The sequence below is a fragment of the Psammomys obesus genome, unplaced genomic scaffold (assembly GCF_907164565.1).
Source record: "Psammomys obesus unplaced genomic scaffold, mPsaObe1.curated_primary_1811, whole genome shotgun sequence".
Classification (NCBI taxonomy): Eukaryota; Metazoa; Chordata; class Mammalia; order Rodentia; family Muridae; genus Psammomys; species Psammomys obesus.
The window spans coordinates 13972910-13997287 of NW_026592666.1; the positions used below are offsets into that span (position 1 = coordinate 13972910).

Consider the following 24378-nt stretch of genomic DNA (forward strand, 5'->3'; position numbering starts at 1 on the left):
TGTGTGTGTGTGTGTGTGTGTGTGTGTGTGTGTGTGTGTGTGTGTGTACGCTCTAACCCTGGTTTATGGAGACCACCAAGAGCAAAGTAGTTGCTTCCAGAACCTTATAACACACCATGCACCAGAATTTTCCCCCACAGCAACAATTTTTTAAGACACCAGAAGTCACTGTGGAAGGAGACACAAGACAGGAAACAGGATCTCTGTGCCCTGGTGGCCTTTCCAGGTCAAGAGCACAGCGAAAGAAGCCAGTGCTGCTGGGGGGGGCTTACACTGCGGTCTCCCATGGACTGAGCTAGTCTGGCATTTTCAGGTGCCCAGCACAGGCCTGGAAGTCACTCCCATACAAACTTATGCTTTTATACATACACAGAGGTTCCATGTACAGAACATAGAGGCTCAATAGAGAGGACAAGTCCAAGGTAGTGATACACCCTTACTCTTTCCACATCTGCAGGGCTCAACATAACAGAAAGCAAAGCTTCTGTTCTCACACCCAGTGCCAGGGTATCAGCACACCTGTGTCTATGTCTCGGGCACACAACACTCAACTTACCTGCTTTCAAAAGCAGAAACAAACCCACAATTTCCCCATAAAAGTTAGGGCTGGCATTAGTGTTAATAGGACACGTAACTAATGTCCCTTTAACAGTCAGTTCTTCAACAGCATAGGCATGGCAAGAATGCCCAAAGGCGCAGTGACCCGGCGATAGGCAAACCACTAGGCTTGTTTATAATATGGAGTCAACCAAGGTAAGTGCATCCTTTGACATAACCAACCAAGGTATTCTCCCTTACGTCACACAGAAATGGAGGCCAATCCTGCCTCTTCTGCAGCCTCCCTGTGGGCAGTGGTGCCCAGCCTACCTGAGACAAGTGAAACCGTGTCCTTCTCCCATGAGACGACAGTGACGTACGCCTCCACCGAGGAGGGGATAATGCACTTGAACACCGCGACATTGCCTCTCATGGTCTTCTGGTCCTCCACACGGACTGTATAGGGCTCCCGTAAAACTGGAAGGCAGAGAGGACCCCGGGTAAGATAGAGACACAAAGTTATTCCCGCCAAGAAGACGTTGTCACATGCATGGAACATGGCATGCAGATAGCACTTGCCCAACACAGACACTGGAAAGAAATCAGCAAACATATTCATCTGTCTTTCATGAGTAAATTAAACACCCACTTCATTAGCAGCATACTGGACCCTGCTCTAAACAGTGGAGTCTAACCTGAGGCATTGGAAGGCAAGGGGGGCCTGAGAGAGGAGGGGTGGGCTCTAGGGATTAGCTTCCCTTAGTCCTCTGAAGACCAAGGAATAAGTTTGTAAAGCAAATACATGCAAACCTCAAGAAACTCAGGATGGGGAAATGACAGTGGGTGAGATGTGTGCTGTGCAGGTACCAAGATCTGAGTTCGGATTCCCAGAGCCCACGTGCAGCTGGCCAAAACAGCACACGTCTGTAGTCCCAGTGCTCCTGAGGCCATATAGGAGGCAGAGATGGAAGAATCCCAGAAACCTTACAGGCTGGTCCAGCCTGATGTGTGCAGTGACAAAACAGCAGACTCAGCTCAAGCAAGGCGGACAGCTAAGATTGACGCTGAGGATGCCCTCTGACCTCAGCGTGCACAACACAGCATGCTACCCTCTCCTTACCCTCCATCATCTCACACACACACACACACACACACACACACACTCACACCCACCCACACACACCCACACCCACACACACGGTGGGGGTGTGGGGAGAAGAGGAGAAGAAAGAAGAGAGATCCTTGAAAACAATATAACAAGGAAAAGAATTCTTTGGACATAAACTCTGGGTGGGAAACCAGCATTGTTCTGATAACTTTCCAAATACTCCCAATAATGGGACTATTCCAGAAAGAGTCCACAGGGACTTCTATCCATATTTGCCACATTAGGCTTATGGGATGCTCAGTACCTGTCCAGCACACCTGGTTCAAACCCTTGCCCTGACTGTCACTACCTGAAAGGCAGAGGAAAGCCCCAGCTCCCCCTGCACCAAGCAGGTGCTGATGGGAGACCTTCGGCAGAGGGCGAGGTGGCGACTGAGGCAGGTTCCTGTCTGCTGAGCAGGCTAGCTGAACCAGCTGCCCAATAGCTGGAGGTGGACCCAAGCTCTATCTCCAGGGTAATGAGAAAATGATAAACCCTGCCCAAATTATTTCTCTCTGCACCAACTTTATTCCCTAAATTTTAAAACAGGCACAGTGGCAAGGACATCCTCAAGGTCTTAATTCTGAGTCTGCCATTTTCTAGATAAGCAACAAACACTCTTGTCATTCAGTCAGCTTCCTTGAAGGACAAATATGGGCCAAGAAAAATGGCCATGAAAATGATTTCCAGATGGGCCAATACCCAGTCAAGAGAGGGATGTCCCCCAGAAAGTGTCCGATGAGCTGAGGGAATGGGCTGTGACTAGGGGCTGGGGGGGCAGCGGGGGCATGCTGAGCGTCTCCACAGAGGACATGGCATGGATGGCACTGTTGCCTGGCAGCCATTATTTTACAGTTCCCATTCAAGGGCATAGCATATTAGTGCAATATCTTTTCCCCTTACTGCACCCCACCTCTTCCATCTATCTCCCACCCTTAGCACTCTGGTTGTCCTCATTGGTGCCCTTCTCCTATCAACATTTTATCTTGTAAGCCATAGTTCTCATTCTCTCTCTCTCTTGCTCCATTTGTATTGGATTCTTTTCTCATCCTGGAAGTCTTCACTCCCATCTCAACCAAAGGGACCCTTCCAGTGTGAAGGCTTTCATGAGCTCCTGCACCTGCTCTGAGTGTGGTAAGACCTGAGGCTCTGGGTAGTATCTCAAGTCCATCTCTGCCACAAGGGGTCTATGGGGCACAATGGGGGACCCAAAAGCTCTTCCTTGGAAGCATCACTGTAGCAGAGGAAGGGGTGGTTTTGTGTAAGCAAATGCCTGGAGCCCAAGGAGAACTGAGGTCTCATTCCCAACTTGGAAAGAAGCCACAGAGAAAACAGAGTAGCTGTAACTGTAATGAATGAGACAAGGCAGCAAGAGAACAGCAGGCAGAGGGGAGGGTGGGGGTAAGGACAGAGAGAAAGAGGGGATGGACGACAAGGAGAGAGAGAGAGGCTCCTGAGAGCCTGCCAGGTCTCTGAGTGTCAAGTGGTGCTATGCTTTGGAATCAGGCAACTTCCCCAAACCTCTAGTCTGCTGTCTTAGCTAGGGTTACCTTTGATGTGATGAAACGCCATGACCAGAGCAATTTGGGGAGGAAAGGGTTTATTTGGCTAATACTTCCACACTGTTGTTCATCACTGAAGGAAGCCAAGCCAGGAACTCAAGTAGGGACAGACTCTGGAGGCAGGAGTTGCTGCAGAGGCCATGGAGGGTGCTGCTCACTGGCTTGCTCCCCATGGCTTGCTCAGCCTGCTTTCTTATAGAACCCAGGACCACCAGCCCAAGGATGAGACCCACTCATAATGGGCTGAGCCCTTCCCCATCAATCACTAATTAAGAAAATGCTCTCAGGCTTGCCCACAGCCTGATCTCATTGTGGCACTTTCTGAATTGAAGTTCCCTCCCCGCTGGTGACTGTAGTTTGTGTAGAGTTGACATGAATCTAGCTGGCCTAACTGACCCCTCGTCAGCTTGACACAAACACATCACTGTTAAGCCACAACCCTTCCTTTCTTGTTCAGTCTTACTAATACAAACACCACAACATAAAACACTTTCACAGTCTGAAAAGTCCCACAGCCTTACAAACTCAGAGTTTAAAAGTTTTCTCTTTTGAAATCTGAAGTCTCTATAAAACTCAAAACTCTCCTTTTTAAAAGTTTAAAGTCTCTCGACTGAGGGCTCCTATAAAATAAAAATAAACACCTTCTTACTTCAAGAGGAAACACCAGGGCACAGTCACCATCAAATTGAAGCTGAATTCCAGCTGTGGAAGCAACTCCACATCCAGAATCTGAGATTCATTCATGATCTTCTGGGCCCCGTCTCCAGCTCTGCACACTCCAGCTCCGCACACTGCAGCTCACACGGAGCCTGTCTTGCAGGCAGCCTCCACGCCACCGTTACTGCTGTCCTGGGTGGCTGGCCCAGAGTACCAGCTTTTTCCAACTCTGGGGTTTTCTGTGGCAACTGGGCTGCACCTTCACCCTGCCCTCTCTTCATGGTGCCAAGCCTCAGTTTCTCTGCATGACCCCTTTACTTCTGGGCTTTCAACTACCACTGGGCTGCACCTTCACCCTGCCCTCTCTTGGCCTCTCACACTGCCAGGTGTCAGCTGCTCTCCATGACCCCTTCAAGCCTTCAAACCAGCACCACCTGGGTGACTCTTGCACTATCATGTTTGGTTGCAGAACAAGATACAACCTTGGCTGCCTCTAGAGCACAGATTCTGTGTGCTGACTGTGAGGAAATGCTTCCCAAACAACTTCACCTCAGTGATTCTGGTCTCTTCTTAATCACTGCTAATCTTTCACCTCCAGCTGACCAGCATTGAGTGTCCCACTGATGAAAAGGTTTCTCCTCAGTGATGCTGGTCTCTTGTTAACCACAGCTGAGTCTTCAGCCCCAGCTGAGCAGAACCAGATTTCTACTTCAAACTGTGCAACGGCCCTTTGAGTAACCCTCAAACTGCCCTCCAGAACATCACTAGCCAGGCCTCCATCCTCTGGGTTCCTCTCAACATTCTTATCTTCCACACTCCCACAAAACTTCCCATCAAGGTTTGAACACTCATTGGCTTTTCCAGCCCAAAGTTCCAATGTCCTTTTACAACCCTCCCAAAAACACACCTTAGGTTTGTCCCAGGAATCTGCCATGATCCTGGCCCAATTCTGTCTTAGTTAGGATTACATTGCTGTGATGAAAGGACATGGAGAAAGGTTTATTTGGCTTACACTTCTGCACTGTGCTCCATCACCGAAGGAAGCCAAGACAGACGCTCAGGTGGCTGGGACCTAGAGGAGCTGATGCTGTGGCCATGGGTGGGGGTGGGGCTCTGCTTAGTGCTTGCTCCTCATCTCTTCCTTGTCCTGCTTTGTTATAGTACCTCAGACCAGCAGCTAAGGGATGACACCACCCACAAAGGCCTGGTCCCTCCCCCATCAATCACTAATTAAGAAAATGCCCTATTTCGTGTTACCTGGCAAGGCCCAGCCCCTGGGAAGCCCTTCATCCTCGGAAGCTACACATATACTGTGAGGTGACTTCCCTTCCTTAGACCCACTGGCCAGCTCTAGTGCCAAGAGCTTCCCTGAGAAGCAGGGCTTTAAACCCCTGTGACTATGACTTCTCTCCCTTCAGTGCCTGGTGCTAAAGCAGTTAGTCACCACACACTTGTGTGCAAACACCTCCGCATATCCTTCATTCTAAAGACCAACAATGGAGCAGTCTGTCTCAAAGCTGTCACAGGGGCTGGGGATAGTCAGTGCTGCCTCTGGGTAAATCTAAGGACACGAGCCAGATCTCCAGCATGCATGAAAAAATTAAATAATGCTGGGAACAAGGAGACAGGAAGATGCCCAACTCAGTGGCAGCCTAACAAAGTCAATTTAGTGAGAGATTCTGTCTCAAAAAGTAAGTTACAAAACAAATGAGACACCTAACATTCGTCTCTGATCTCCACCCTGCAGGACATTCATATGCATACAACCTCATGAACACACGCACGCACATGAGAACACGCACACACAGAGTATACATGCACGAACACACATGTACATACACAAGTGTGCGTGCACACACACATAGGCGCACACTCAGACACACCATCATAGATGTTTCTGATACAGGCACATGTACATAGCATGCACATCTGATACATAGCAGATGCTCATTAAACACAGTCATGTCTCAATACCTACGACCCTGTACCAGCACCAGGGACCTGTGCAGCTAATTCTGTGGAAGCCTGAATGTTTTCGGTTGGGTCTCCCTAGAAGGACCTCTGGAGAGGTTTAGGGTTAAGGACATGACCCAGGAAAAGCTGAGGGAGAGGGGCAGACACAGGAAAAGAAGACAGGACCATAAGTGTGGCCTTTCAGTGGTGTCCCTTCCCTACCCCTTTGCAGCCCAGGAGAACTCCCGTATCTGTGCAGGCCCCGGCAAAGGCTCATGCTGACCCTGCAGTGATATTCTCAGGACTCCACGGTCTCGTTCGCATGCCATGGTGCCAGTCACCAAGCAGCCCTCCAAAGGATGCAGTCTAGAGGAGCTAGTACAGATGCTACAGGTCTGGACAAAGGGATTCCAAGCTCCAGCGGTCACTCTGGTCTTCCTCTGTCAGCCATGTGAGGTGTGGAGTTAGGGGTCAGAAGGAAAAGACTGTAGTGATTACCCCAGGGCAAGCCAGGGTACCTCCTGAGCAAGAGGTGTGGAATGGCTGGGAGCACCTCTCCCTTCTTGCTGATGTATGTACCTGCCAGGCAGCACCCCTTTGAAACATGATTTTAAAATATCCTACTTTACCATGAGAATTAATATATTCAAGGTTTGATCAAGGTCAACTACACAATTTCTGGGCCAAGAGAAAAATGAAATTTTGGCTTCAGTTAGAAGATATTAAAACATTAGGTCTGGAATGATGGCTCAGTAGTGAAGAACACTGGCTGCTCTTCCAGAGGACCTGGGCTCAGTTCCCAGCACCACATGGCAGCTCACACTTGCAGCTCCAGCTCTGGAGAATCTGATGCCCTCTGCTGGCCTCCACAGGTACATGCACACACATGCACATACACATACACAGATTCATGCAGACACAAGAATGTAAGTAAATACTTTTAAAATATAAAGATATTAATGTGTACTGTTTTCTTTTTTGTGATCTTTCTCTCAGTGGGTTTTTAATTATTAACTTAATGTCATACTCCTGAAGACAGAGGAAAAATCACAAGGTAAAGATGGGCTCTCAACATTGCCCAGAGCCTCTGTCCAACAGTGAGCACTGCGCACAGCAGCTATGACGGCCCTGCTGGGGGACAACTAGGGGGCCCCAACCTCTTGCTAGGACACCCTTGGCATTTGAACTAGAAGTCAGCTACAGTGACTATTTGGCCTCCTGCAAAAGGGAGGCACACATGGCTCAAGATACCAGGGGTCAGAGGGACAGTAATGGTCAGCAGGTAGGCCAGGAAGATGCAACCTAAATGGGCACAAAGGGACCAGACAGTGGGTGGAGACCAGCTGGAAACCCAACCATGCACTCCAGAGGCTCCAAGCCCTCATCACATGCTCCATCTCTCACTGTGTATTTTCTTTATCTTCACACCTTTACCTGTTTTTCTTATTTTTATATACATTAGGCAATGGTAATTATTTCACAAAGCATGTTTTAGGAATTGTTCCTCCCAGGCTGAGCTTTGCCTTTCATGTCCCAACACTGCGTACAGTGGAGCAGAAATTTTACATTTTGATAGAATCCAATGTAACAACTTGATCTATTACAGATTATGTAATGTGTAATATCACACCCAAGAAATCTTCACACAAGGCTACAAGGATGCCCTGTCATCTCTACCCAGGGATTTTCACAGCTGCTGCTTGATATTTAGATCCAGGAACCACTTTGAATTGACTTGAACGTATGTTTAAGGCTTGAGTCAGACCTTAATTTTTTATGTATGGATATACAATTTTATCAGCCTCACTTACTGAGATAACTGTCCATTATCCACTATTACCTGAACATCTTTTTGTCACTCCTTGATACCCATATATGCTTTATTCTGCTGTACTACTTATGTTTATAACCATTATTCTTACAATAAATACTAAAATGAATGGTGTTTGCTGTCCTGAGTCATTGTTCATTTTCTAAGATTTTTGCTCATTCTACATCCTTCCTGTTTCTGTATGCTTTTTAGAACCAACGTGTTGAGTTTTATTTTTCAAAAGCCTTCTGGGATTTTTGGGGGCTTCTCTTGAATCCACAGACATTTTGGAAAGAGACAACATCTTAAAACCGAACCCCCAGCTCATGGGAAAATTGTGTTTCTCCTTTAAGTTCTGTCTCCTTTAGTTGCTGCAGGCTTTTGTTATTGTGTGTAGTGTTCTTCCTATTCGGGGTGAGATTTATTCCTAAGTATTTCTTGGTTTTTATTCCATTGTAAATAGTACTTTAAAACCGTCTAATAATTGTGTGTGTGTGTGTGTGTGTGTGTGTGTGTGTGTATTCTTCAATGTGTATGAGTGTTGAGTTGAATACCAAGGTTTTGACAGGCCCACTTATTAGCCCCCATAGTTTTTTAAATATATCACACCAGGTTTTCCGCATTCATAATTACATTAGCAAAGAAGTATGGGTAATCTTTTTAAGGTGAGGGGGGGCAGGTGTACTGTATGTGGGGGCTTGGTGCATATTCATGTATGTGTCCAGGCCTGTGGAGGCCAGAGGTTGACATCTGGAGTGTTTCTTGTTTACTCTTTATCTCATTAATGGAGGGCAGGACCCTCTGAGTCCAGAACTCATTGACTCAACCTGCTGCAGAGACCCCAGTCCACCTTCCCAGATGAAGAGCAGGTGGCCACCACACCCACTGGGCACACAGAGGACCCCAACACCTGTCCTCATAATTGCACACCCATGCTTTGTTCACTGAGCTGGGCCCCCACCTAAACTTCTGTTTCTGCAACATCTTATTTCTTTTCTTGTCACATTGTCCGGGCTACAACTTCTAATGCAGTTCTGAATGGATGCAGTCAGAGCAGAACCTGGGACTGCTTTCAGCTTCTGAGGAAGCCTTTACTCCTTGACCATCATTTCTGGTGTTAAACAGACCTGGATTTCTGCCTTTGTTAGAATGAGAAATTCACTCCTGCTCTGAGTCCTCTGGGACTTCTGCTTCATAGTAATAAATTATGGATTTGCTAATAACTTCCTGTATTATCTCATTGTTTTCACTTTTACGATGGCATTAAAGTGAATTCACTGATTGAGTTTTCCAGCCTAAGGCCAATCTTGCCTTCTGGAGATATCCTTGTATGGACATGGAATATTCTTCTTATGTGTTATTCAATTCAATTTGAAAAAGGATTGAGACATTTTATATCAACTTTGAGAGACACTTGTTTATAGTTTTGTTTTTCTCATAATACCTGTGTCATATTTGGGATCAGGGTATTGTTAGCCTAAAATGATTTGAGAAAATATTAATTCTTGTTCAATTTCCTGGAATATTTACCTTTGCATTTTTATTATTTCTGTCATGTTTATTAGAAGTCAAAGTGAAGCCATATGAGCCATAGATTTTATCATAGGAAATTTTTGTTCACAAATTCAATCTTTAATTCTTGAGTGAGTTTTGAGATTTTGAGTCTTTAGACTGATTGTTCATTTCATATATGTTGTCAAATTTATATATGTACATATACACATATTTGTTTTTGATGTTCACTTGTTATTATTCTAACACTTCTGAAGCGAGTGTATGTCCTTCCTAGTGTGGAGAAGTCATCTCTGTCCTTCCTGATATCAGCACTGAGCCCTCTCTTCTTTTCCTCTTCCATCTGAACAGCAGTGTGTAAATTTTATCAGTCCTTGTAAAGAACCCACTTCTAGTTCCACAGAATCCTCTGATGCTTTCTGGTCAGTCTCTCTGACCTTTCTAGTCTGACCTTTATTTTCTTTCTGATATAGTTTTAATTTCCTCTTTCTATTTAAATAGAAAATGAGGTCACTCTTTGGAACCTGTCTTTATGTTCCACATCAGATGTGTTGAGGACTACCCATTCTGTCCTCTCTACTGCTTTGATAAGATTCCCCAATTATTTTTGTAACATTTGTATTAACATGTATTAATTATGTATAATAGGCTTCATTATGACATTTTCATGCATGTAAATAATGCATTTTGATCATATTCACCTTATTGACCCTCTCTTGTTTTCTTCTCAACTTATCCCATCTCCCTTTCACTTTCATGTATATTTTATTTCTTTGCTGACCCAGTGAGTTTCGTTTGGGTTGGTGATAGGAATGAGAGATGTCACAGCAGAAACATGAGTCCCTTACCTGTGGCTTCAATACCAAAGAAAATGTCTCTCCAGCCCATGGCAATTGTTAACTGCCAATAGATAGATTCTCAGGGAGGGGTTGGGCCTGTGAGTCTCTCTTCCCTCCAATACATGACCGTGTGCAGGTCAGATGCAGGTAATCAAAGCCGCTGTAAGTTCAGGAGTGCTACAAAGCAGCTTTCCTCAACACACCCCTTCTCCTCCACCCTCCCCCCTGGTTTTTAAAAACTTTCTTGTGGACCCTGGAACTGATCCAAAATTATATTATCTCTGCAAACTTGTAACTTTTCTTGTGTGGTTTTTGCTTATTATTATTTATGTAAGTATGTTTCTATAAACTCACATGTGGATACCCACAGAGGTCAGAAGAGGGTGCTGGATACCCTGGAGCTGGTATTTGTGAACCACTGACATTTGCTGGAAACCAAACTCTTGCTTCTCTTAAAGAGCAGGAAGAACTTTTGAGCCCTGAGCCATCTCTCTAGCCCTAAGACATATACCATTTAGAAGTGTATTTTATACCCAAATATTGGTCAGTTGTAATTCTGGTTCACCTTCTTCTCACTGTGTTGCACCAGCTTGCATACTATATACTTTGATGCTCTGCTCTCTGGTGCTATGATAGTCATAGCAAGTTAATTAATTTATCTTTTTATCTTATGAAATGACCTCTGTAGTTCTGTATTATTCTTGGATATAAAACATACTTGCCTGCTAATAAGTTGCAAATCTACTCCATCTTCCTGGCAGTGCTTTACCCTGATTTGTCTGCATGACTATCCTTTTACCCTGAACCTGTTTGACCTGGACAAGGGAGGAGTGTGCCCCCAAAGGTCCATGGTCTGGGACCTTCCTCCCCAGTGGGATGGTGACAAAAGCAGGTGCGCCGCGGGGGAGGGGCCTGGGTTATGATAGTACAGCTTCTAGAAGGGATTAACGTGCTTCTTGTGGGATTCCAGTCAGTCCCATGAAACCAAGTTGCTAGGAGAAGAATAAGCGTGGTCCTGAAACTTGAGTTTCTGTGTGCCCATGTAGTAACTCCTCTTTCATTTTCTACCACGCTGTAACCAGGCTAAGAGGCCCTCATCAGGAGTAGCTGTCCTATCTTGGACTTGCAGCCCTCAAAAAACGTGAGCTAAATAAACTTCTTTGAGAAACAAAGCCTGTGGCTTCAGGTACTTAATTAAGCAGCAGACAAGATACTAGTCTGTTTTTTGTATCTTTCTGTTTCCAGGGGATTTCCCTTAAGCAATGCCAAATCCAGCGTTTTGACTGACATAACTTGAATGGTTGCATGTGACCCCAGCACTGAATAACCTTACATTTGATTTCACCATGCTGCTCCCTGATTCCTTTATTGTCACTGATCTCTGTTTATTTTATTTTATTTTTTGATTACTGTTGTTAGAGATTTATTTATTTTACAGGTGAGTGTTTGCATTCACTTATGTAATGTGCCACGTGTGTACAGAGACTGCAGAGTCCAGAAGAAGGCATCAGATCCTCCGGAACTGAGCTTACAGTCGCTAGTGAACTGCCATGTGGTGCTGAGAACAGAACCCAGGTCGTGTGCAAGCAGCCAGTGGCGGCTGAACTGCTAAGCCATCTCTCCAGCCCCAGGTTTTGGATTGTTTTTATAATGACTACCATTTCCCTTCTTGGTAGCCTCATTCACTGTAATATTTTGGTTTGTTATTCCCACATTGCTTCAGACTTACAGTGTATATCTTTAACTCATCACCATCCACAGTAAGATGGTATTACACCATGGCATACTTAGTAAAAGAATTGTACTATTAGATTTTCCTGACTTTATGCTAGGTTTTAATGCTCCGAGGGTCAGACATCAGTATCAGCTTTGCTTAAATTTCAGTAACTTTGGGCAGAGTGCAGGAAATCTTATGGAAGAAGGGGGAAATAGAAAGACCTGGAAGGGACAGGAGCTCCACAAGGAAAACAACAGAACCAATTATGTTTTAAATGACATAAAGTTAGTACAAAGAGACATCAAAGATAGGTAAATTCTTTCTAAACTGGCAAAGCACTCTTCTTGCTAAAGGCACACCAAAAATGTACGCATTAAATGCACCAAGAGGGGCAGATCAGAAACTTGATCGACTATGTGGTTTCTTCTGAAACCAGACACTGGGCTGATAAGTGCGGAAGGTCAAGGTCTAGAACTCAGAAGAGCCCAGCTAAGCATTGATGTGGAAGAGCCTATTCGTCACTATCTCTCCCTTTAAAGGCTCTCACTGCAGCTCTTACTTGCACACCTATGAATGAAGCTGTTGTGAGCACACCTATAGCTCTGTGTCCTCCAGCCACAAACATGAAGCAGTGCAAAGGCAAATCCCAGGCCAGCTGCTTCTTGCTCCTCCAGGGTCTAGTCTTGGGAGCTGTGGGCTGGTGTATTTGTACCTTTCCAGGAGTTTTTCCTTTGCTTTGTTGTTAGTTCAGATAAAAGGTCCCTGCTACACCATCTGGCCATAAGTTAATGTCATTAGGCACAGTTTGCTCAGGAAAAAGCATGTGATGAATGTGTTTGCCCTTCCTGAGCCCCTACAACTCACTGCTGTTTGCTAATTGGCAAGCACAGACAGGCAAAGGACAGCAGCACAACAGTAGCCCATGTGCACCCAGTCTTTGGACAGGAAGTGTTTCACGTTAGAACTATTATTCAAAGTTAATGAGGCACAGTAAGCAGAAACACTTCCACTTTCAGGCACCTATGCCTGAGTCAAAAATCATACAAAGACTATAAGAGCCAGAGAGGATCAGGGTGAAAGATGACAGGTCTGTTTGCATTCATGAACAGAGTAGCTGTGTTTACCTGCATAAGACCTGCACAAGATCAAGACAGCAAACATTTCAGCATGGAAGGGGAAAGGATCACCCTGCTAAAGCTGAGAGATATTGGCAGCTGATAGCCACTCAAGTCAAGAAAGGAGAGTGGTTTTCCTCAAGAGTGTTCCAGACCCGTGTATATACAGACATCACTAACCGAACTCACTGGGTTGTTAACCAAAACAGGAAGGAAGATACTGGGATGGATCCAGGAAGAACTGGAGGGAAAAATGGGGTGGGGAGCAAAAATTCCCCAAATACATTATATACATGTATGAACTTTTCAAAGATAAATTTAAAAATAAACTAAACTGGTGAACCTTGATGAGGACTTGAACTCCATGCTGCAAAAGAAAAAGTAAGGGTGCAATGGGTCATTCCAGAATGAGCCTTGAGGCCTAATCCTGTTGGGTGACACAGTTAACCAATGAGAGAGAACTCTTCAGCTCCACCCTGTGCTTCTTCCCTCAGGAGGGAAGCAGCATTTGCACTCAGTAAACAGTCTAAAGGGTTACAGGGGCGCTGGGAGGATGGCCCAGTTTCAAGCCTGTGTTCAGCCTGTGAAAGTGAATAGAAGGAAAGGATTGATACAAACACAATTTGCTTATAATAGGAAGCAAAAATAAGTAAGGAAAGATGGTGGGAAGATGTTGGTGTCCGTGTTTCAAGTTCAAACTGACAGACATGTCAGTCCCAGCACACCAACAGCAACCAAGCACCTGTGCAAAAGGGGCACCAGGCACACTTTATGACATCAGTCCCTTCAAAGTGTCAGTATCCAGCACAAGCTGTCGGTGCTGTGACAAATTTGAAGGATACAGGTGAGGGAGCTGGAGCAATGGCTCGGTGGGTGAAGTGCCTGCTGCATGAGCGGACCTGAGTTGGGCTCCCCAGAACCCATGTAAAAGCTGGGCATGGCAGTACCCCCTTGCAATCCCAGGGCTGGGGGCCAGGTGCCCAGAGACCTGGAGCTCACCCACCAGCCTACACAAATCAGCCCGCTTCAGGGTCAGCGAGAGACCCTAGCTCAAAGAACAAGGTTGAAAGTGACTACGCAAGACACTCAGTGTAAACATTCAGGCAGGTTGTGTCTGCACATTCACTGCTCACACCCACACACAAACAAGTGAGAGCGGAGCACTGAACCGCTCCACCCTGCAGAAAACCCAAGTCAGAAATCACGGATCCAAACACAGAGAAAGCTCTCTGAATTCCAGCTCTTTCTACAGCTGTATTTTGTGGACTATAAATAAATGCTCTTAGCACCTTGCTAATATGCTTAACAGCCAAAGGCATCCAGGGTGTCTCTGCTTGTCAGGCTGCGAGGTCCCGTACCCAAATTTCATTTGCTTTATTTTAACAATTTGACACATTGTGTGTTCCCAGCTCCTGATTAAAGCCAATCTTCTGATTTTTTCCAAGTACATTCTTTGAATGTTTGGGGGCTGAGGAGCAGGCAATATGAGTCACTTTTAAATGTATGATTGCTTATATCAAAATGATCCTATGTGGACTCTCAAAACATCACATACTTAGCTCATGCCCTGGTGTCTTTCAGCAGCACCTCCTCACCCACTGTAAAGATTCTTACATTTTCAACACTGAGCAAGACAACCATCAAGATCACACCCTGCCATTCATTGTGTTATGTCACCCTCCCCAAGCATTCTAGACTTGGAGGTGACTTTGTAGCAATGACAAGTTTTTAAAAATACAATACGTAGTTTAAGGGAACACATTTCAGCAGCGTTTTCTGCCCTCAGGAATGTGAACACACCTTTTTATGTCAACGGGAAGGTCAGGCTACTGCATCAACTCTTCCTGCCTTAGCACATAGTTATGCCATGCTCCCCCACCCCAGCTCTAGTTGTGACTTTTATTTTTCTCTGTTTCTCCTCCCTTCAGGTGTGAGTCAGGGAAAGGGTGGAAGTGTACACGGGTGTGAGCCAGAGAAAACATGAATCAAAGTGCCATACTGTGTAAATGCAATAAAGTTGGCATGGGGTTTGATAACCATTAAATTCATGTGAACATGAGTGTAGTGTTACATACATACATACTTGTATATAACACATACATGGCACATGACACATATGCACAGGCATGCACATACTCATGACAAAGGGCAAGTGGAAGACATCAGGTCCTGCTCTATCACTTTCCCACTTTATCCCGAGACAAGAGCTCTCTGTGAACAAAGAGACTGGCAAACACGAATCCTTAGGGATCCTCCTGTCTCCACCCTTCACAGTGCTGGGGTCAGAGGGATGTGGCCATATCTGGCTTTTTCATTTGTACGTTAGTGGTAGCATACAAACTTAGAGGTGCTCACGCCTGGCAGGCAGGCGCTCCTTTACACAGGGCCTTCTCCCTAGGCCACAGAACACTATCTTTAAAGTCAAGGACACTACAGTCAAGGACACTACAGAGGCGTCAGCACCAGCAGTGCCCACATGAGCTGATGAGGCTCCCCAGATCCCCAGCATTCTGGGCATTCTCCTCCCATCCAAGCAGGCCCAAGAAAGGGGAGTACTTACCAGCCTTGATGTGGACATCCTGACTTCTGATTTTCCCTGAAGGATTTTCAGCTGTGCAATAGTAAGTATTATCGTGGATTAAGGTGCTGAAGCTTGAAGGAGGAAAGGGGAAAATTTGGAGAGTGCCATTGGGATGGACGTGGCGGATCCCAGGGACATCATAGATCTCTTCGCCCGTCGCTAGGTACCATCTGAGAGTCACAGGAGGGATGCCTGCAGCCGGGCAGGGCACCAGCGTCCCCGACGTGCTTGCGAACACCACCTCTTGCAGCGATGCATTGACAAAGTAGAGGCTGGAGTGGGGCTCTTCACTGAAAACTGCAAAAAACAACACAGACCTGTCAGCCAGCCTCTCAGGTTCCTCTGAGAAACCACTGAGGACTCCACTAAGCCTCAGATACTCAAGATACTACAGAGTCTAAGTCTCAGATACTCAAAATAATAAATTGCTCAAGATACTACAGAGAGTCTCTTGGTCTGGGGGACAAGGAATGATGGCAGCTGGGTTCATGATCCGTCTGCAGCAGACACAATCTCAGGCGGAATCACGAGCTGCAGTGCACAGCCACGACTGTCTCTGTCTCTGTGCTGACCACAGCTAAACTTTGCATTAACTTTAGATGCACTGACTCCTCTCCTCCTCACTGGAACCCAAGTCTTCTGGAGACCAGGGCCCAGCTGTTCTCACTACCTTCTGGGACACATGGTCCTACCAAGGGCCCCTCCATACAAAAAAGCAGGGAGTAAAGCCCCATGGCCAGGCCTGGGACTGAAGACTCCATTTACCATCCACACTGAGACCCATCTTTGGATGGAATAAGCCACAACTTTAAAAGGTAAAAACTAAAGATGGCATATATAGCATTTTAAAAGGAAATGAAATGTCACAGCAGCAATGCACATTTTGATGGAAAATTGTGGTAATAAAGAGAACTGTGACAAGGCGTTGCTCCATCCTGCAGCCTCTGTTCCAGCATGCCTGTTTGCGCTCACGGACTACCTACCCACTTGCCTTGTCTGTGTAGTTATACCACAGAATCACACACAGAACTGCATCTTTCTCTATAGAGAACACGAGCATGTCTTTGTGGTGAGTACTTGACAGGACATGACTTTCAGAACCATTTTCCTCATCTTTCTATCTAAATCGTTTCTGTTTTAATGCCCAGGAATCAAACATCTGAGACCTGTCCACACACATTTGTTTGTTTGTTTGTTTGTTTGTTTGTTTGTTTTAACTCACTTAGTGAGTGTCTTTGTTTTACTCCTTGTCAAATCCATGAGGAGTAGTATTTGTATGCAAAACAATGAAACTCAACTGTTAGAACCCAAAATACAAACATGTCTACTGACAGTGAACACGGTTGCTCAGACATCCTTCTTTCTAAACGCAGATGCACACCCAGCCATGCGCTGCAGAGAGAAAGGGGATTCCAGTAAACAGCATGGCTGCAGGGAACCTGGCACAGCCTCATCGGACTGTTGACTGGGTCAAGTGCTTCTTAGTGGTCACTCTGCAAATCTACACTAAAAAGGAGCAAGCAGGGCGAAGAGAAATGCAAAATGTACAGCTTGAAGAGAAAAGGAGCACCAGACTACGTAATGTTGGAGCCAAGTCCTGCGTTCATGGAGATAAAAAGTTTAAAGAAAAGCTTGATGTTAAATGGAAAAAAAGGAGTAGTAACCTCTGGGCAAAACCTCACCCAGCTAACCCTCTGACTTGTGAAGAGGAATTAAAGGAATGCTTGAGCAGTGAAAGAAACCATCAACAAAAGAAAGCTGATGCAAATGTAATCAAAGGAAGAAGAGTTGAGGTTCCAGATGCGGTAGCAGAACTAGGCAGCTTTAGCCAAGTGCTTCTGGATTTAAAGTCAAGAATAACTCAAGAAAGGGGTTGTGAAATCTCTTCCCAGCTAAGGAAAGCCACTGAGGTCAGGCCTGTGGCTGGGGTATCTCTTCATGGAGGTCTAGAAAGGCCATTAATTGAAGCTGTGAAGGTGAGGCATGGATTGTGCTGGAGAGTTGAAGATGCCAGAGCTATGGGAAGCCTACCAAGGAAAGCTGCAGGCCAAGCATGGCACCAAGCCAAGAGAGAGACGTGTGCTGCAATCAACAAAGCTGAAAGGAGAGCTGAAGAGCACTTTGACATCAGACATAGAGAGGCAGAATTGGGAGTTTTCCCTGTTGGGTTTCAGTCTTGCTTTCAATCAGTATTTCTTTTTTCACTGTGCCACTTTCCTTCCTTTTGGATAGTAATTTATATTCTGTACCACTGACTGTTGGAAGTATGTGATTTGCTTTTTATTTTAATTTTATAGAGGGTTACGGTTAAGAGATTGTCTTGAGTCTCAAAGAGACTTTAGACATTTAGATAGTGTTGAGACTGTGAAAGGCAATGGGGACTTTTTAAGTTGGACTAAATTCATTTTGCATTATGATGATATGGATACAAGCCTATGGGGAGGACAGGGTGTGGGGGTTTGGGTTACATTGGCCTCACAGATGCACATTTTTGCATCCTTAGTGGCCAGGCTAATCATCGGGATGGATCAAGAGGCTTTATTGGTACATATGTGTCACTATAGGCTTTGAGGTTTCAAAGCCCAGGGTCTCCCCCTCTCTGCCTGTGGATCAGTAGTTCTCTGCTACTTCTCCAGTGCATGTCTGCCTGCTACTCTTCCTTCTGCCATGAGAATAATGAACTAAGCCTCTGAAACTGTAAACAAGCCCCCAAATAAATGCTTTGTATATGTGTGTGAGAGAGAGAATTGCCTTCGTCATGGTATCTCTTCACAAGAGTAGAATGCTACCTAAGACAATCTTGTTTTCATGTTTCTTGGTAATATCAAGAGGTCACCTCAAACCATTGACAACACCATCAGAAGATGTGTTCTTGAACTGAATTGTGGGATGTTTCTTAGACTGTATCCCATCACTGGTTCAGACAGACTGTATTTTAAGAAAACTTTCATTATAGTTATATAAAAGTTCATATGCAAAATAGGTATGACTAATCATTGCCCTCTTGACTGAACTTGGAATTTCCAGGAGCCGCACCTCTGGGCATGATCAAAAGCTTTGATAGAGGTGGGGAGACTGACCTGGGATGTAACTGGTGCTATTAGGGATTTGGATTGTGGACCAAATCAAAAGGATGAGAGCAACCGGAGTACCATCCCTTTCTGTTTCTTTTCTTTTTTATATGCATCAGCATGAAGGTATCAGATCCCTTGGAGCTGGAGTTACAGACAGTTGTGCACTGCCATGTGGGTGCTGGGAATTGAACCTGGGTCCTCTGGAAGAGCAGACAGTGCTCTTAACCACTGAAACATCTCTCCAGCGCCCCCTTCTGTTTCTTGACTGTGGATATAGTGTGACCAGCCTTACTTGCTGCTGCTATGATATGGCCCCCGTGGTGGACTGCACCCTCAAACTATGAGGCAGAGTAAACCCTTACTTCCTCTTTTACTTTCAAGTATTTGTCACAGCAAATGGAAAACAGTAAGTAATGCAGCAATGCAACTGTACAAAGTCTAATACTCAATATTCTAAAAATGTCTAACAAATGCTGCTTGTTCACCACCATCTCGTCTCATATTAACGTCGTAATGCAAATGCCTGTTTATAATTTGTCAATCCTTTGGAATTTTTCTCATGCAACTTCTGTTTCACAAAATTGCAACTATTTTAAATATATTGGAATCATCATTCACAATTAGAAAACAGACTATTTATGGAAGCTGAGAAAGAAACACTCTCACCCAGCAGACATCCAGGTACCCAGAGATTCAAGACAAGCTTCAGCCCTTCACTGTGGAGAGAGATGAATGTTTGCTCCCGCGAGGCCTACACAGTCTGGATGAGACACACCAGAGGACATCATCAATCTGTACATCTCAAAACACTTGGTGGTGGTCAGCCTCACACACCCGTTTCCCAACACTTCCTTGAGGCCAACGGCAGATGACCTATAAGCTTGTAGACCCAGTGTTCAGGAAAGCTAGTGTCCTGTTGAGCATGAGGCCTCCTGTGACACCAATGGGACCAGACAGACAGACAAGTGTCTGTTGGTTAGCGACAGATTTTTTCAGGGCACTGAGATACTAAAGAAGCTGCTTTTTTGGTGCCCACATGAGCTGCAGCCTTCTGTCTGGGAAAGTCCTAACATCACCAATGAAGGACAGAAGGGATAGCTTTCTCTCTTGTAAAAACAAGAGACTGCAAGTTTCATGCCCTCATACACCCTGGATTGGTTAGAATTGGGTTTGCTCACCTGGGAAAGTGCTCGCCTTACAAGTCTAAGGCCCTGAGTTTGATCCGCAGAACCTATGATTAAAAGGCCACTTGTGGTACCAAGGCTTGCAATCCCAGCACTAGGGAGACAGAAACAGGGGAGCTGGAGCTAGCTGGCCATCCAGCCTAGACTACCTGGCAATTGCCAGGACAGTGAGCAAACTTGGCTCAAAAAAGTTAATGTAGGGACCAGAAAGATTGCTCAGTGGGTAAAAGGACTTGCTAATGTGAACCTGATGAGCTGACTTTGCTGTAGATTCACATAAAAAAGCCAGATGTGGTGGTGTGCATCTGAGATCCAAGTACTCCCAAAGCAAGACAGGAGGGAAGAGGAAAGAATCACCTGCAAGCTCACAGACCAGCAAGTCTGGAGTACAAAGCACGGCAGACACAGAGACCCTACAACAGGGGGAGAGGCAGAAAGATTCCCCAAATCTGTCCTCTGATCTCCATCCCTGCACGTACAGACCTGTGCACACATGCGCACTCACCCACCACCTGCAGGTATGAGCACATACACTTCTTTGGTTTTTAAGGTGTACTGGTTGGAAAGCGTCATGAGGAGATGCCTGGCTGCCATCAGCTTTGAGCAGGAGCTCCATCAAGAAGTACTGTCAGCCAGCGGCCCATCAAGAAGTACTGTCAGCCAGCGGCCCATCAAGAAGCACCGTCAGCCAGCGGCCCATCAGGCAGCACCGTTAGACAGCAGCCCATCAGGCAGTACTGTTAGACAGCGGCCCATCAGGCAGCACTGTTAGACAGTGGCCCACAGTGGGAAGCATGTCAGAAAGGAGAACTATTTCTTAGGCAAACAGAACATCACATCACAGTTGTATCAACACTGTGCACCAGCCCCATGACCTAATAACAGGAGAGGAGGTAGGGAAGAGATGAAAGTCATATGTCCCTTACATTCTGTTCACTCTGTCCTTCCGGGACATTCAGCAAGCCTCACAAACGCCATTCCACACAGCCGCAGCACCCTCCATGTCTCTCAGTTACTATAACAATGTGGCTGATTCCCTTCTGTGAAACCCAGTCTAGGCCAGCTTTGTGCTTGAGGCTTGGGGCTCTCCAAACATCTGACAGGGGACAGATGTTTTTTTCTCTTGGTGACCCTGGGTCTGAGCAAAGCTAATAACAGCTGAGCCAGCAGGTAAGAGAGCTGCCACTCCTGAGAAAAGCATGGAGAAAGACACCATGATGTGAAAGCTATATCCTTTGAGGGCTCATCAGTGAGTGGAAATCTTCAGCAAAGCTTCCTAAGTCAGAATATGGAAACCATCACTAGCTAAGAGATTTACTCAGAGCAGAGACTAGTTCAACATCGCAGTTTTCAACTCAAATAAAAATGTGGATGCTAGCACTGTAATTTTACAGTTGAGCTTTCTAAGAAACTGACATTACCCCAAACATATTGTTAGGAATGAGGTAACTGTCATTCTTCAGGGCTAATTAATTCCACCCAGATTTCCCCTGCATTAATCTTCTGCCAACTCAATTGTGTGTAATGGAAACTAAATAAAACTTGGTCATATCTGAATTTATCCTCTCTATCCTGAAAGTAGTCTTGCCAAGAATAGCCAAATCTTTGAAACTATAAATGTATATGAGAAATATTGCTCAATTAAATGTACAGCTTATTGTTGACGGCCACATTCCAAGAGCCAGCTTGTGAAATGCCTTAAATGAATGTATAAAAAAAATTACAGATATTTAATCTTAGTAAAAGATACATGATACGTGGAGGGGTCTGGTCACTCCTCATATTTTTAAGGCTTTTCACCCGTTTGACTTCATTCCACTGTTCTTAATAATATAACCCAAATCTATTCTTTATGCTATGCAGCCAAGCATGGTAAAAGTCCCAGGTCACAGGAGGCAGAGGCTAGAGGAACTCTGTGAGTGCAAGACCATCTTGGTCTACATAGTGAGTTCTAGGACAGCCAGGGCTTTATAGTGAGATGAAAGAAAGAAAGAAAGAAAGAAAGAAAGAAAGAAAGAAAGAAAGAAAGAAAGAAAGAAAGAAAGAAAGAAAGAAAGAAAGAAAGAGATGGAGGGAGGAAGGGACGGAGGGAGGGAGGAAGGGATGGAGGAAGGGAGGAAGGGAAGGAGGGAGGGAGGGAGGGAGGAAGGAAGAGTATTCATTCTCCAGTCTCAAGCAAAAGGAAGCCCAGATTTGTTCAGAATGATTTTTTGTTTACTGTCTATGGGGTCACATGAAAACTGAAATAATGGAATTTCATGCTACAGAGTTGCCCTTGGTCCCTCTGTGATCTGGACTTTCCCTGCTCAGGGCTTGGTCAGCCTCCAAGGGACTTACATATGTCAAAAACCACAGAGAGCTAAGCAGACTGCTTGGCATGCACTTGTGTGAGATCCTGGGGAAGCCACTGAAAACAGCCAGGGGGCTGGGCTCCAGAGACATCTTCCCTTAGCTGCAGACTTGGACTATCTTACAGTTGTCACATATGGCACAGGCGCCAGGGACACAGAATGTTCCACACAAAAGAAAAACAAATCCACATCCAGTTTCCTTAAAATGTAGACATGGTTGAGTGGCATGGTGAGTGGGGGAGAACTCATACGAAAGGTAATAATGAAACTCATCCCATGGGAACGTTCATTGAGCACTAGCTGTATACCAGGCTTTGGCTAAGGCCCTGGCAACACACATGTCTAGGGCCATCCACAGGACACATTAGCCTGGAAGCCTAAGCAGTTAGGATTCTATCTGCTGAGTGCTCCAGAGGAATGCAACCCAGGTAAGGGAAGGTGGAGAAGGCTTTCCATGTGACGAAAGAAAACAGCAGTGCCATAGTCAGGAGAGAACCGAGAAGGTCTCTGTGCTAGATTGTTTTAACTGTCAACTTGATTAGACTCAGAATCAAATGGACACCTCGATGAGGAACTGTCTAGATCAGGCTGCCCGGTGGGCCTGTCTGCCGGGGCTGTCTGGATTGTCCCGTGGGCTGGGCCTGTCTGTGGGGGCTGTCTGGATTGTCCTGTGGGCTGGGCCTGTCTGCGGGGGCTGTCTGGATTGTCCTGTGGGCTGGGCCTGTCTGCGGGGGCTGTCTGGATTGTCCCGTGGGCTGGGCCTGTCTGCGGGGGCTGTCTGGATTGTCCCGTGGGGCGGGAAGATCTAGAGCAGCATTGGTGGCACTATCTTATGGGCTGGGTCCTGGACTGTGTAAGAATAAAGAAGCCAGCCAAGTCTAAGCATAGAGCAAGCATGGCAGCAAGGATGTCTCTCGGCTCCTGACTATGAGCATAGTGCTTTCAGTGCCTGCCTCAGCTTCCCCACAGTGATGGATTATAACCTGAATTGCAAAAAGGAACTCTTCCACCCCATTTCACGGCCACGGAAATGAAACTAGATAATGCTGGCCACCCAACCTCAGGACATGGCTGAGCCGTGGCGGTTTCCCATAGACCAGGCTCCATCGCAAATCAGAGGAGTTGACCCACAGAAGACCCTCACAAGACTGGGCTCATTCACAGCCTCTCCTGGAGGGAGGAGGGAGGTCATCAGGCTCAGGAGAGCCATAGGAGTGACCTATGAGGTCCTCGGGAGCTTGGCCTTCCCCTCTCTGGGAACATAAATGAGGTAGCAGATGAATGGGCGGGGCTCTTTTGTGCTGCAGCCACATTTGAGTCACCCATGCTCCTGTAAGGAACCCCAATAAGTTTACTGCTTCACCAAGCTGGAACTGAATACAATTCTTCCTTTAGTCTGTTGTTGCTCTCTACTCCTGGGTGAAGTACCCAGGAGATGTCCCTCAGGAGAGCCATGTCAGAGGGGGCTTGAAGCTCTTATATTCCCCTTTCCTATAAATACTCATTCAACACATGCCAAGTGTCTGGCATCTTCAAGACCTGAGAACATTAAGAATCAAGGCTCACAGTGTCACCAATATCATGGGCTAACACAGAAAGCTCAGACAGAAAGCTAGACAGCTTGTTCTTGGTTCTGTAGCAAATAGGGAGTCATACCAGTAGACACATTCTGAAAAGAAATGGAAATATATGTCTACACAAAAAACCCTGCATACAAGTGTTCAACTCAGCATTGTTTATAACAAGCAATGTGAACACAACGTACATGTTCATCAGGTGAAGAGCTGGCGTGCAAAGTGCAGTTTAGACATGCAATGGAAGACTATACTGCAAACATTGAACCAAAGAACCAAAAACAAAAAGACAATGCCATTCTAACACAAGCTATAATGAGGATGACCCTGGATGAAATTCTGCTGAGATCCTAAAGCCACGGAAGAGCACACACCATCTCAGTACACTCACATGAAGTTTCCAAGAGAGGAAATTCTAGAGAGACAGAATGTAGATCAGTGGTTTTCCTGAGGCTAGAGTAGGGCTCAAGGGACCAGCTAAATGATACAGGGTTTCTCCCTCAGGTGTTAAAAATTCTCCAAAATGGATAGTTAGAGGCTGCACATTTGTGGGAAGATTAAAACCACTGAATTACATGCTCTAACTTGGTTCATTTTATGGCAAGCATATTACATCATCAAAAAGCTGTTTTTGGAAGTTGAGAGTCATTGCAAGTTTCAAAATGGAACAGCTTTCTAGATCAGAGTTTGAAAAGGGAAACACAGCATAGACAGGAGAGGAGGCCAGAGGCAGGATGGGTGGAAGGATTGTGCCTGCTAAGAGGA

At 45.7% G+C, this 24378-nt stretch overlaps 1 protein-coding gene across 3 annotated transcripts in view; it reads right to left on the bottom strand.

The window, feature by feature from the left end:
• Dscam (DS cell adhesion molecule) overlaps positions 1–24378 on the bottom strand; it is a 527122-nt gene that overhangs the window by 418051 nt on the left and 84693 nt on the right. For all 3 annotated transcript variants that reach the window (XM_055614797.1, XM_055614798.1, XM_055614799.1), the window contains exons 2-3: positions 15410–15727; positions 868–1014 (exon numbers count right to left, since the gene is read on the bottom strand). In XM_055614797.1, coding sequence (XP_055470772.1) covers positions 868–1014; positions 15410–15727 — 465 coding nt within the window. The remainder of the gene's footprint in view (positions 1–867; positions 1015–15409; positions 15728–24378) is intronic.